We start from the raw sequence: 15192 nt of genomic DNA, 5'->3' as shown, positions 1-15192 counted from the left end.
ATATTATTATATTATTACTTTTTTTCTTGTCAAAAAAAAAATTCATGTAAATTTTGAAGTATTTCAAGGTTATTCTACAAATTCTTGTGACACTTTTCTCTTTAACATTTTGATTTTTTGCGTGCAATTTGAAAACCTTGTATTAAGATCTATTTTCTTAATTTTGATGTCTCTGTTAGAAATACAGATTTCTGCTTGTATTTACATAAATTCTCTACCAATATTGTCAACCCATTACTCAATTTTACCTACATTTCATATATACTAATTCATCATTGTGCTACAGTTGCTGTATATAAGTGAAATAATAAAAAATGAATAAATGCATTTGAAATTAAAAATTTTATATATCCTCTTATAGGACATGTAAAATTTTGAATTTGTAAAGTCTATTGACACAAGAATATTATTAAAAAATATATATTTTGATAAAAAAAAGTGATGAAGTCTAAGCAATTAACAAAAAAAATTTTTCAAGCAATTATCAAAAAAAAAATATTTTTAAAATTTTCTCTTGTAAAAATACTTGTGATGATTATTTTATAAATTTATATTTATAAAAAAAAAATTCTTGTTAATATAGAACAATATATTAAACAACATTTTGCTTATGAAATAGTTAGCTTTTATTCAGTTATTACATATTGTAATTTTTTATTTAACTATATTACTGTCCATGCTATATTGCTGCCCATGAACTGAAAGGAAAAAATAAACCCAAGGTAAAATAGTAATATAGCAGTAAAGTTATTTAAAAATAATGTCATTATATATTGCATTAGTAAAGTTAGAAATTTGTATGTTTGTAAAATTATTGTAAAAGTAAATTTTAAATAAATAAGTAAATTAAAAAAAAAAAACTATATTGAGTGTAATTGTGTTCTAGTTTTTAATTTTATGTCATTTTTTTTAATGAAATTTTTTTTATCAACCTTGAACTTATTTATCTGGAAATTTATGTTTTAAAACCACTACAAATGATAATTGGTTTAATTATCTTTAATATTTTTTTATGTTAAAGACTTTGCTGTGCAAAGAGTTTAATATTTATTGGATCATGTATTTCAAGGAAAAAATTAAGAAATAGCACAAGAATAAAAAGTTCTTAAAAAACAAAAATTGATATTTATTAATTTATAGGAAGACTTGTCATTTTGTGGGCCCATGGAGCAGTTTTGGGCTAACATTAAGCTAAACTTTTTAAAAAACTGCAAACCAGCAAAAGGTATTTAGGATTTTGAAAAAAAAGAATCTGTTTAGATAATTGGAGAAAATTATAAGATAATTAGTATAATAAATAAAGATAAAATTGCATCCTTAGTTGATTTTTTATTTTTTTAAATGATATAAATACATTGTTTTGTTCATGTAAAAGTTATTTTGATAATATGCTTTTTTTACTGAAATTATTTTAATGTTTTAGTGGAACTAAGTTAGATTTTTTTTTTTATTTATTAATTTTAATTTATTTTATATTTAAGCTATTCTATTTGTTTATTATTGCAGCAATTAACATTAAATAAAATGGAGCAAGATGTAAAAACAGTATGTGCTCCCCAGAAAAAATATTTTCGCCAACGTGCTCACTCAAATCCATTAGCAGATCATTCATTTTTATACCCTGTTTGCCCAGCTGCAATGAATTGGCATCCATTTTATCCGAACTATTTTACACCTGATGGAAGTTCATGTAATAATTTAGAAAAAGTAGAAATTGTTGATATTGGTTGTGGGTATGGTGGTATGTTAATAACTTTGTCACCTCTTTTTACAAAATCATTAATTCTTGGAATGGAAATTCGTGTCAAAGTTTCTGCTTTTGTTCATCAGAGAATATTAGCACTAAGAAATCAAGGAAACAAAAATGACTTCCAAAATATTGCAGTTATTCGTACAAATGCTATGAAATATATGACCAATTTTTTTAACAAAGGTCAGTTAAAGTGTCTTTTTTTCCTTTTTCCTGATCCGCATTTTAAGAAGAAAAAAAACAAATGGAGAATTATTAGTTCAACATTGCTTTCTGAGTATGCTTATGTAATGGCTGAAGGAGGAATTGTCTACACAATGACTGATGTATTAGAATTACATGAATGGATGAAAACTCACTTTGTAGAACATCCTCTTTTTGAGCAGTTGACTGCTGAACAGTATTCTTGTGATCCAGTTGTTGAAAAACTCTATGAATCGACTGAAGAGGGTAAAAAGGTCACTAGAAACAATGGCAATAAATACTTAGCAATTTTTCGAAGGCTTCCAAATCCAATTTAATATATTTTAGCTTAAATCATTCTAATCAGCTAACTTGGTTTGTATTATTATTTACCTATTGATATTCAATATGTTTATAATCATTATGAATGAATAATATTTGATGTTTTCTTATTTATTTTTTTTAAATTTGAAATAAGAACAACTTATATTTTATATTTATAGAAATATATTAATATTCATTTTTAAAAATATAAGCATATTAAATTATTTTTAAGTGTTTTTTTGTTAGGTAGATTTCATGTGTCTTCAATCTTTACCAGACTCGAAATCATAGTTTACTTTTTTTTAAATTAAACCCAGATCATATTTAAACCAATCGGATCATGATTTAGTACAAACAATTTAACATCACATTAAAAAATATAGGATATGAGAAGTTCTAAAAAAAATCCAGTTTTACAGTCAACTCATTAAAATATTTTGCTTATGTATTTTTTTTAGTGGTAAATCATTAGATGATAACTTTGTGACTTGGTGACTATTAACAATAAAAGAAACTTTAATTGTTGAATTTAGTGTTACATTTTTATTGTTTAAATTTAAAAAAACTTAATAGCATTTTTTAAATAAATTTTATGTTTTTACACAATCTATTTATATTAGTTATTTTTTATCATTGTTTATTATTATTGTAGTGTCATTAATAATGTTCTCTACATATGTGTTTTTTTTTATTGTTTTAAAATATTTGAAAAAATTTTTAAATTATTGTTTAAAAAAAAATTTATGTTGTGACAACTTTAATTTGAATAAAAAGTATACACAATTTTTTTTCAATTCGGAATTTGGATCTGATCTCAAGTTTTCTATTGTTTGGTTGATATCTAGATCTAAAGTTACTTAATGGTTGCCTAATATTAGTCATCGAACTTTCAGATGTTGTTCAAAAAGAAGTCATTTTTAGTAAAATCTAGCTTGTTTCGTATGTTTTTTTTGAACACAAAAGAGTTTTTAAAAATAAACTGAAGCATAGCATATTGTCCAAAGTTCTAACATAAAACTCATTGTAGTTTTCTTTTTCTGTAAATTTTGTTTCTAATATATTCTAATATGATATCACTAAAAAATAAAAGATAAAAAGGGATAAAATGTTTCTCTAATAAAATTTTTATTTTGCTTTATTATTTTTTTGTATTAAATTCAGTGTATAACAAGTCACTTATTTAAATAAAATCTATCTTTAAAGGCACTAGGCAGTCAAAACATTGTTTTGATTGACAGTTGTCCACTCTATTATTTTATAGGTTCTTATTTAAATATGAAAATCTTTATAATGTATCCAATTTTACAGAAATAGTATTCCTTTTCAAATATTAGCAATTTTTATATGCTTTAGTGTAATAGCAATTTTTATACGCAATAGTGTAATAGTTAAGTTTAACTTTTGAGTTTAAATACTTTTGAGTACTTGAGTATAAATATTATTTAAATTAAAGCTGAATAATATCTTTTAAATTTTAAATGTTTTCAATAGTTACTACAAGTTGCACTAGGTGGGGTATCTAAATATTTTAGTAAACAAAATGTGTTTTTTTTTAATTTCTAATTTCTTAATATTACTTAGTTAAATTGTCGTTATACATGGCTTAACTATATATTTAAACTTTTACTTAATTATATATATTTTCGTTATTTCATAAAATAATTCGTGACTTCATAAAATAAGTAATAAAAGTTTTACTATCTAAAATAAACTTTTATGATATTTGTTGCAAAATAAATACCTTCTGAATCACCTCCCATCATTTTATAAACAATTAACATTATGTAATTGAATATTAAAGTTTATTGTATACTACTATATACACTAATAATGCTTTATAGTTATAACGAATTTCACATAAACTTTTTTTTAAATCCTTATTTTTTGTATTCACTATAGAAATGTAGTTTATAAAAAATGTCTCAGTCTGAATCAGCTGTTGTTTTTAAAAAAACTTTGGTTAAGCGAGGTAATACAAGAAAACGTAAAGGAAGCAGTAGTGAAGAAGAAGCAACACATAGTGCTGTAGTTCATGTTCCTCGAAAAGCAAAGAAGAATTCTTTGGTTCAAAGTTCAGGTTCAATACATTTTACACTGTATGTTAGTCTCTTTTTTTTTTTTTCTTTCTATATATTATTTTTTAGTTTTATTTTATTTTTTATTTTTTGATTATGTTTATATATTTTTATTTATTTTTTAATTCATATTGAATGTTTCAAAGTTTTAAAAACTTGTTTAGCTATCTTGCTAGGTATTTCTTGTATTTGTTGTGTCACTTTTAATCATATTTTTATAAAGCATCTGTTGTTTTGTCAATCTCATTCACATAACACGTGCATTTCATTATTTGCATTTGTTATGCAAATCTGTTTTGTCATTTAAAAAGAAAACAATTTAACTTAGGAATAAAGAAAAATTCTGAAGCACATAATAGCGATAGTGAAGAAGATGTTAGTGTTTCATATAAATCCACTCGATCTGGTAAACGAGAAGGACCAGATGATATGGGTGCAACTGCAGTTGTTGAAATAGGTAAATATACCTTGTTTAAAATTTTTGTTTCAATTTTGTTTTAAATACTTTATTTTTGGTTCATTTGAGACTGGCTTAAATGTTTAAAATTTATTTTGTTTAACAGATACTGCTTTAAATACAGACGCCCAGTCTATATTTGAAAGAGCTCTTGAAGTTAATAAGGAACTCAAAGGAAAAGCAGATGATAAAATATATCGTGGACAATCCGCATATACACAATACATAGAAAAGAAAGATACAGCAGCTGGAAATGCTTCAAGTGGAATGGTTAGGTAAGTTTTTTTTTATTGTTTTTTTTTTTTTAGTTATTTTATAACCTCAAGTGTCAATTATAAACTTGATGAAGTAAGCAATTTAATTCACGTAATTTGTTCTAATGGTTTTATTGCCAATTTAAATGCAAAATTGGAGCATCATTTTCTATGGAAGCTTTTCTTAAAAAATTATCTCCTTCTTGTCAAACCTTTGAAAATATTCATCAGCTAAGATGCATTATAGGCATTTCTAATAAAAACTTGGAAGATGATTCAGCTTACATGCAATATAACTATTTTTAACCAAATTTTAGAAGATATTTTTCAGCTTAAATGCAATATAAACATTTGTAATGAACAGGGTTAGGGTCAAATTTGGCGTATTTGTATTGTATTTGATAGATATTTTTTTAAATCTTTGCATTTGTATTTGATTGAAATGTATTTGCAGCTCCATAAACTAGGTTAACCAGTATTTTATTGGGAAATACCAAGAGGTTTTTTTTTTTTTCGTTTTTGACACTAAAATAGTTTTAAAATTTGTTATTAAGGGGTAGTTATTAGAAGGCTTGTTTTTATTTTTCTGTATTTTAGACTATATATATATATATATATATATATATATATATATATATATATATATATATATATATATATATATATATATATATATAGACTATTATACTTAGAGTAGATTATATATCTTAAAAATTTTTTTTTTCTAAACCTAAATTACAAATAATTGTGTTTATGTTTGGAAAATGCTGATTGAATACATTTGTATTTGAATTTGTATTTAGAAATCTAGAGTTAACGCATTTGTATAAGATAAGAAATATGCATTTCTAACCAAATGCTAAATTTTTTGTTTATGTTCCTAAGATTGCGCTGGCTACCAGCCTACTAGAACTTTATATTATCATTTATTATAAGGAATAAATACTGTTATTATATAAGTAATAAATACTATTGTAAATGACTAGGGTCCCGGCCCTGGGCCCTGCTAAATATTTTTATTTAGCTGGGGCCTTTTTTATTTTGAACATTTATGTTTTATATAGTTAAATATACATTAGTTTATTCAGGGATTAATTGGTTGTTTTTTGTTAAATTGATTTTTTTGAGTCTCCTTTTATTATATATTTATCCAAATATATTAAAGTTGTATATTCTTTTGAAGTTTGAACTCTGCTCTATTAAAGCTTATGTTTAAGAATTTTTTGTTGTTTTTATGTGATGGTTATAACATCTGATGATGCTATTGTGTGAAACAAGCAATTTAATTCTGAAGAGAACATAAAAGATGACTTAAAAGTTTTATCAAGTCCTGAAGGCCAGACTTTTATTAGCAGAAGTGTATAAAATTGCAATGGAATCAGCTTTTATTAAATAAAAATTTCATTTATTAATTTTTATTATTTTAAAATTATTACTAAAAAACTGCTTTTATTTTCCTAGTGATCTTTATATAAATAAAATAGTATTCCTTCCGTTCCGAAATACTGTTATGATTCGCATTCAATGTAAAGAATTTTTGAAAAAAAAATTGTTTTTTTTTTTAATTTTTACATAAAATTTATTTTTATTGAATATTTTGAACATTTAATATTTCATTAGTATTAAATGTAAGCTTATTTGAAATAAATTTTTAAATTAAGTAAATTATTAATCTTTTTTTGTTGTTGTTGTTTTTTGTCAGGTTTTTTATATAGAAAAAAAAGCTAAAATTTACCAGAATCCTCTCTGTTAAAATTCACCACAATGCCCTCCGCACCACAACATATTTGCATAAAAACCATATCTTTTAATTTTCAAATAAAAGTCAGGAGTAAACTATACAAATATATATTTAAAAAAATATAAATTAATTCATAGCAAAACTAACAGGGTTTAATAGACAAATTTGTGTTTAGTTTTAAGGCTATTTCTCAACAACTATACTTAATTTTGTTTGTTTTTGTAATAAATGTTTAGACAAGGTCCTATACGTGCACCTGCTCATTTGCGTTCAACTATTCGTTGGGATTATCAACCAGATATTTGTAAAGATTACAAAGAGACAGGTTTTTGTGGATTTGGTGACAGTTGTAAATTTCTGCATGATCGTAGTGATTACAAGCATGGATGGCAATTGGAAAGAGATTTCAAAGAGGGTTTGTTTTTTTAAGATTTATTTCTGTCAAATAAGTTTGTGTAATACCTTAATAATGACTGTTTGTAATAAATATATAGTAATACAGAGGCTCCTACAGACCCTGTTATTCTGTTGTTGTTGTTTTTTTAGATAGACTTTTCTTCTTTACATTTACTTTAGTAAAAAAAAAATTGGTTTAGTCTGATCTTTAAGTAGGACTAAATATTTAGTTTTATCAAGTTTGAGTACTTAGTATTTAAGTTTTTTTTTTTTTTTTTTTTGAAATAATTTTAATAAATTGAAAAAACAATCAACAGACAAAAATTGAATTTTATAAATTTTTATAGAATAGAATCTGCATAATAATCTGTATTATATATGTTAATATTGATTTAGTTTAAATAGTATTATTCTGTGCAATCTGAGTAATATTCTGTGCAAAAAAAGCATAATTTAGAACAGTTTAATTTGTGGCTCACTCTGTTTATTTCATAGATGTCATTCAGATTTATTGCAAATAAGTAAAATCAGTTTGTTGAGTTGTATAAAAGGGCTTAAAAATCTTCAAAAACAAAAGGATCAGCATTTACAGGAATTTTGAAAAATAATCAAAAATGATCAAAAGTGAAAGCAACAAAGTTGAAAAGATCAATCATGTCATTCTAGGGTGATGCCTTGCGAAAAGAAAAAAAGATATCCATCTAGCGGCGACTTTTACAAATAAAACAGTTCTTCTGACGCAATTATGCAAAAAATAGTTAAACTTGGTTAGCCAATTTTTGTAACATTTCATAATAATAATTTTCTCTCACGATTCTCTATACATTGAGTTTTCAATCGATGATGGAAATGACTTTGTAGTGATTGATAAAATAAATTTTCATGATTTTCTATCCATTGAGGCTCAATTAATCACACAAATTCACATGATTTTCTATGCATTGAGGCTCAATCAAATTATTTTCTATGCATTGCGGCTCAATTAATCACACAAATTATTATCTAATACTTATTATAGTTACACAACAAATTTTTTATGCCCAGAATAAATTGATCAGTATTAACTGTCAAGAACCTAAGATATTTTTCAGTATTTCTTAATTTAGATTTAACATCCAATGAGAAAGAATGAGCAAAATTTTAAAAATAGTCTTAAGATCCAAATGAGAAGGAACAACCAAAGAGAACAAACAAAGATTCAAAAGGAAACCTTAGATCTTGAATCACAACATTAATCCTTGATCTTGAATCACAACATTCATCATTTATATTCTGATAATCAATTCTGCGTACAAATTGTGAAACACCATGATAAGTCATGTTGCTTGCTGTTTGAAACAAACTGGTACAAAATCATCCCCAGCATTTCATTCTGTTTCCAGTCATCTATAAACATTGTGAGAGTGGTTATGAAGCAATAGAATAATCTTGATATTTTAAAAATGTATCAAACTGATCAACGATTTTGTGACATTTCTCGTGTGAAAGTGAAGATGTCAGTGAGGAGATTTTTATTGAGAGCAGAAACAGAGTTCATGCTGGCATTTGATAACGTACTTGATTTATAAAATCACTATTTGTGGAAATACCAATGGTTAAATAAAAAAATACAGCAATAATCCTTTTGGAATCGTGTCATGCTAGAGTCATACCATACATCCATCTGATCATGTTCTCTTATGGCAAATGCTACACCATATAAATGCTAAAGTTTATATAAATATGAAAGGATATTGTATGCCAGCATTTAAATAAATTACAAATATATATGTTCATATCCATAATATGTATGCATAAAGTGCAACTTGGAAGCTTTTATTCCTGCTGGAATAATAGTTTGGAAACTTTATTTCTTCTCTTCAATTTTAGGTTAAGCCTCATTCTACTCCACATTTTACATAATTTTGAGCAGTTGCTTTATTAAACATTATTCACTTTTTTCATCTTTTTTAAAAGAACATTTCCTTTAAGAACATATGTCCTTTTATTATTCCAAGAAGCCAATATAAAAAGGTCCTGTCTGAAGTTAAGCTCTGTTATTCTCAGTTTACTAAATCTTGTACCTTATCTCAGATGTTTGGTGCTAGAGACATTTAGTAATTCTTCAAAAGTGTCATTAACTAAATAAGTGTAACATTTAATCTCTTATTCATGGGTCTAATTTTTTTACTTTTCCCCAAAGAAAAGCAGAGCTATTTGCAAAGAAATCTTAATCTAATTTGACTCTTGAATTTAATGGGCATACTCTTCTTGCCAGTTAAACAGGTTAACCCATTGTTAATCATCCAAATCACTGGCTTCCAATGCTAAATATTCCAATGCTAAATTCCAGTTCTCAATTAATCACTTCTACAGTTAGTGCTTCAGACAAGATTTCCATCATAGTCTTAAAAATGTGTTCTCTAGAACTCTCTTTACTTTTTGCTAAACTATTATTAAGTGCTATAAGTAAGTGATTCCAATTTTTAAAATAACTAGAAAACACTTTGACCTCTCCTACTATCCTCTGATAAATCTTTACTCTGTAATTTGGTTTTTTTATAAAGCTTTTGAGATTATTAAATTATTTCTTTCTAACTGTAGTATTAAAGTTGTTCTTGAAGGCCTACACTCTTCTTTATTTCAAGTAACTTTAAGGGTACCACAAGGTTCTATCTTTGCTCCTGTATTGTTTCTTATCTACAACATGGATCTTCATGAAAATTTTACATTTAAAATGGCTCTATTTGCTGACGACTTATTTATACTCTTGTTTTGACAAAAAATCTTCACTTTTTGATTGCTTACAACAATTGATTTTTTTACAACAAACGATTTTTAATTTGATCTCTCTTCTGTAACAGCTTAAGGCTTGCAGTGGCTTATGGATTCAAGTTCTGAACTTAAATCCACAATTTTTGTTAGACAACAACTCTCAATTATTTACTGAAAAAAAATATTGCAATATTGCTGGCATTCCTATATTGAGGAATAACAACCCTCTTACTCTCAGAAAAATCTAAAAGCACATTGTAAATGTAATAAGACCTGCTTTATCTGCCAAGCTTAAGCCACTCTTCGATTGTTGTAAGGTTGCATTTGGTTCTTTTTTCTACAAATACTATCATGGTCAATGCTCAAACAAGCTATCATCTCTATTTCGATTAACCAAAACTCATTCTTGCTTGGCTTCTTATTCAACAAGTTGCATCCTTTTGCTGTATCTGTCCCTTCATGCTATAAAAACCTTTATTAATTCAGTTTTTTTCTTGCACATCAAAAAAATCTTTTATCTCTTACCCATCTACATGTTTTCCTTTTTTATACAACCAACAACTTTTCTTCAGAAAACCATTTTCTAGTATTTTAACTTATTCTCTATTTTAAAGTAACTCATAACTTAATAGTGGTTGCTTGCAATCTTGTTGGAAGAAAATAAGAGTTTAAAAATATATAAATATATGCTAGTATTTAATAAATAGTAAATATAAGTATAAAATTATAATATATAAAGTATTATAAATTTTTTTCTAGCCCCGGCTATCAACCCCTGCTAAATCTTATAACTTTGTCGCTGCTGAGGCCAAGTTTGCAAAAAGTCTCATTTTTAGCCGAGGATGGGGCCAGGGCACTGGTCACTTCTTACTTGGGTGTTGGATAATTTTAAATTTATCTGGGTATTACCCAGATAACTTTATCAATTACTTACAATTATTATAGCAGGGTGTGAATTTAGCCATTTTAAATAAAAAAAACACATGTTTTTAACAGAAGAAAATAAAAAAGTTTTGAAACTTTTGTCTTTAAACTGCATTTTTCAAATAATTTTTTGTAAAACTAATGCATCAATTGAATCTAAACTAATTAATCAAAGCATCAAAGGTTTTGATGAGCAATATATTTCTTATTCTTGTGGCAAATAGTTCCATGGTTGAAAAAGCTTGTGAAAAAACTCTGGTTCCACTGATGTTACTTAAATTATTAGTAAAATTTTTAAGTTTTTTGAGATTTTAAACTCATTTCTTTCTTTAAATTTTTAAATTCGATCTAATCTATGGGGTTAGCTTCATGCTCTGAAAAACAAAACAAAGACAATTATGCTATATAGTTTATAATTATAGCATATATTTGTTTATAATTATAGAGTATATAAATTATTAATAGAATTATTGATATTTTATACTTTACATCACATTATTTTTATCATCTTTTCGTAAAATATTAACTACCATTATGCAAATTATTGGCTGTTGTTTAAACTAGTTTTTAAGTTAACAATGAGTATTTATAAAATTTTATTTGAAAATTTGCTTTCAAAGCAATTTTAACTCTAACTTTAACACTTAATCATAAAGTCTGATCATATGACTCTTGATCTAATTCTATTTGATCTAATTCTTTCTGACATTCATATTTATTCTAGGAATTTTGTACACTCTCTGACTGATTAACCAGTTTCACAGTAGAGATTTCGATGCAAAAATTAGTATCCAGAGCCAGATTTATTTACTTAAAATTTATAGCGCAAAAAATTAAATGATTTGAGAACGTTTGTTCATCTGACAGAATATGCGATTTTTAAACTGGCCTTAAGTCTTTCTTTTTTTTTTTTTTAATTTAAGCAGAATAGAAAGCCGTGTGTTTAAGTAAACCATAAGACATCCTACATTTATTGGTAATAATTGTATTATTAGTAGTATTTGTAATTGTTGGTTAATACAAGTATTGTCCTTTTTTCCAGGTACTTATGGACAAGAGGATGTATCCAAGTATGCAATTGAAGACGAAGAAGACGCTCTACCGTTTGCTTGCTTCATTTGTCGTAATTCGTTTAAAAATCCAGTAGTTACAAAATGCAAGCATTACTTTTGCGAACTTTGTGCTTTAGAGCACTACAAAAAAACGCGCAGATGTTATGTATGCGCAGAACAAACTTCTGGAGTTTTTAATTCTGCAAAAGAAATTATAAAAAGAATGAAAGAAAATAGTGCAAATGAAAAAAGTAATGATGATGAAGTTAATAACGAGGTCGATGAAAATAGTTATGAAAGAGATAATGAATGCTAATTGTTGTACCCTTTTTTTTACTTCGTTGAAGTTTCTTATTTTTACTTCGTTGTTTTTACTTCGATACTTCTAATAGATTTCAGTTAACACTATTTTACTATTTATTAATTTTTTAACAAGTTTTTCAAAAATATTATTTTAACTTTTGTTTTACGCACACAGTTAGAAGACACAGCCCTGATCGAATTTAGGTTGATTGAATTGTGTCCAAGTTCTTTTCTGAACACGTGTAGTTTACTACACAGTGTATTTGAGTCAATTTTTTTTTAAGAAATTGACTCAAATACACTGTAGTTTTTGTAAATTCATTATTAGTCTGCATAAAATAGATAAGGCTTTGCACTAATGTTTACAGTGACGACAACATAAATAGTACACTTTCATGACCAGTTGGTTTTAATTTATTTAACGATACTGATTCGTTAGGCAACAAAAAACGCAAGTCTCGCAAACGAAAGAAAACCCCCAGAGAAGACGCATATATAGAAGACCGTATCGCTAAGCTGAATCCTTTTGTTGGCGCACCAAAAATTAAAGAACAAATTGCTCTAATTTTAAAACTCGGCCTGTCTGTCAGCACTGTTAAAAGTCGCTTACGCGAAAATAAGCTATTTGGAAGGGTTGTCCGAAAAAACCATTGGTCTCAAAACGTAATTTCGTCAGCCGTTTGAAGTTTGCAAAACAGCAAGTACACAAGGATTTAAGTTTTTGGCAAAATGTGCTTTGGACTGACGAATCTAAGTTTAATTGCTTTGGATCCGACAGAAAACAATATGTTCTTCATCCCCAAAACCAAGAAACCTGCCCTCGGTATACTCTTAAGACCGTAAAACATGGTGGTGGCAATGAGATAGTTTGGGGCAGTTTTTCATGGTGTGGTGTGGGCCCGTTGCATAGAATTCAAGGAACAATATATCAACACATGTACAAAAAAATACTAGGAAAATCTTCCTTTGGTTTGGAAATTCCAAAAAGACATTGACCCTAAGCACACCGCCAAAAGTGTTAAAACGTGGTTTAACGCTAAGGAGATTAATGTATTGGAGTGGCCCGCACAGTCATTAGACTTAAATCCGATAAAAAATTTGTGGGAAGAAGTTGACAGAAACATAAACCGGTCAACTGCAACAAATTTAGACCGACTTTGGATTGAAACAAAGGCTGCTTGGGATGCCATTACGCCTGAACGATGCCAAAAATTGATCTCGTTAATGGGCTGTTGTTGTCAAGCAGTTATTGACTCAAAAGGATAACCCACTAAATATTAATTTACCTCTAATAAAGTTTTCTAAACTATTTACACAAAAAACCTCCATGATTTTGGTGGCAAAAGGACGAAATGATAATTTTGTACAGGGTGTGCTATTTAAATTGCCCCCTTATTCTGTACTTCTAAATCACTTATATGATTGTACTTTTTTTTTTAACTAAGTTACTTTCTTTTCTTACTCAGTTATGTTATTTTCCAAAACTAATATTTTATTAGGCTGAAAAAGTTTAGATCTCAAAAACTCAGATCTCTAGAAAATATATCATTACATATTGAACATCAATCTGTGCTATTTATTTTGTCGCCACTGTACGTATATACATAATCAATAGAAGAAAGCTGATCTGGAAAAGCTTAATATTCGCTTTTTTTACAATGACGTGATTAAGTTTAATGCAAAACAAACGAAACTAAAGATACAAAGTTAGTTCAAATAAAAAATTAGTTCAATATTTTTATTAAAATGGTATTTATTATTATATTAAACTAAAAATTTATATATTTTATTTATTATTTCAGTGATAAGAAAAAAATATATTTATCAATATAACAATATATCTAATTATAGTTTGATGGAGAGGTGCTACACCAGGCCTACCCTCTATGCTGACGAAAAAATGTGAACAACTAATGAAATGCTCATCCGCGGTGCTCTTTGATAAGACCGTAAGAATTTCTTGGGGTACCTAAATTTAAAAAAAAAATGGTTTTTTTGAGTCGCTCTAGCATTCTATTTGCTATTGATGCGACTACTTTTAGTTTGACGTTAAGGTCATTGAAGACCATCAAATCAAGGTCTCGTTCGACTAAAGTCTTTTCAATTGGCCATTGAGTATTCGCACGTCGACTTAATACATGTGCAGCAAACGTATTACTTTGCATTTCTCAATGTTGATGGAATCAACATTGAGAAATGCAAAGTAATACACTTTTAAAGTTTTGGCAACTAACCCTAAACACCTTTTTTCAATATATAGCCTGCAAATCATTAAAAAAAAAAAAAAAAAATTAGGATTAGAAAAAACAAATCAATTGTAACTCGAACCTTTACAGTTATTTTTACTTGTACGACCTACTAGTAGGTTGTAGAAAATAGTTCTATAGTACGACCTACTAGTAGGTCGAAGAAAATAGTACTCTTTTCTTGGTAAAGAAAAAGAAAACGATGTTCTGACAGTTAAATTTTCGTCAAAAAAAAACGCATGTCGCAATGTATAAAATAAGATTTAAAAAATATCTTTTCTAGAACAAGGTTATTTTTATAGACTATGGTATATATTATAAAAGTTATTGTTATAAAAAAATAAATTTCTATGACCGTAAATCTAATACCTCACATTTATTATTATTTTAGTATTAAAGCATGAATGTAAAATATATTTGGTATTATTAATTTAAAGGGTATGCTGCGGATGTATGGATATGGTATTTTCAGAAACTTGTTCAAACTTCTTTTTATAAAATAATTTTTCTTAATGGTTCTGTGATTATCCCATCTTGATCAGTTAGATCATTCGTTTTTGTAAATGCTTACGACATTAGCTTCAATCAACAAACCAAATTTACATCAAAGCGGTCAGGTTGATGATATTGTTTATTAAACAAATAGGTGAAATAAAAACTTTTAAATAAGATGTAATATAAAATTGGTTGTTGTTGTTTTTATTTCCTGTGACAGGTAATACAACCTGTTTTG

General features: G+C 26.7%; 2 protein-coding genes across 2 annotated transcripts; both read left to right on the top strand.

The window, feature by feature from the left end:
• The first annotated feature begins 1480 nt into the window (after positions 1–1480).
• Positions 1481–2385, top strand: LOC100199646 (tRNA (guanine-N(7)-)-methyltransferase). Its single transcript, XM_065818280.1, has one exon. The coding sequence runs from the start codon at positions 1525–1527 to the stop codon at positions 2269–2271; it is 747 nt and encodes a 248-aa protein (XP_065674352.1). The 5' UTR covers positions 1481–1524; the 3' UTR covers positions 2272–2385.
• Positions 2386–4135: 1750 nt separating this feature from the next.
• LOC100208016 (E3 ubiquitin-protein ligase RNF113A) lies at positions 4136–12270 on the top strand. The gene is made up of 5 exons (XM_065818279.1): positions 4136–4334; positions 4661–4789; positions 4896–5064; positions 7021–7199; positions 11901–12270. Exons 1-5 carry the CDS (start codon positions 4175–4177, stop codon positions 12224–12226), a joined length of 963 nt encoding a protein of 320 aa, XP_065674351.1. The 5' UTR covers positions 4136–4174; the 3' UTR covers positions 12227–12270.
• Positions 12271–15192: the final 2922 nt, after the last annotated feature.

This window comes from Hydra vulgaris, chromosome 14 (genome assembly GCF_038396675.1).
Source record: "Hydra vulgaris chromosome 14, alternate assembly HydraT2T_AEP".
NCBI classification, from domain to species: Eukaryota; Metazoa; Cnidaria; class Hydrozoa; order Anthoathecata; family Hydridae; genus Hydra; species Hydra vulgaris.
Note: the sequence above shows the minus strand (reverse complement) of the source record. Positions and strands in the feature narration are given on the sequence as shown.

Bases quoted from the DNA above. Each gene is read 5' to 3' on its own strand.
- LOC100208016 (XM_065818279.1), top strand. From the start codon at position 4,175: ATGTCTCAGTCTGAATCAGCTGTTGTTTTTAAAAAAACTTTGGTTAAG. The intron at 4,335-4,660 runs GTTCAATACATT...AATTTAACTTAG, and splicing joins TTCTTTGGTTCAAAGTTCAG to GAATAAAGAAAAATTCTGAA. The intron at 5,065-7,020 runs GTAAGTTTTTTT...ATAAATGTTTAG, and splicing joins GCTTCAAGTGGAATGGTTAG to ACAAGGTCCTATACGTGCAC.
- LOC100199646 (XM_065818280.1), top strand. From the start codon at position 1,525: ATGGAGCAAGATGTAAAAACAGTATGTGCTCCCCAGAAAAAATATTTT.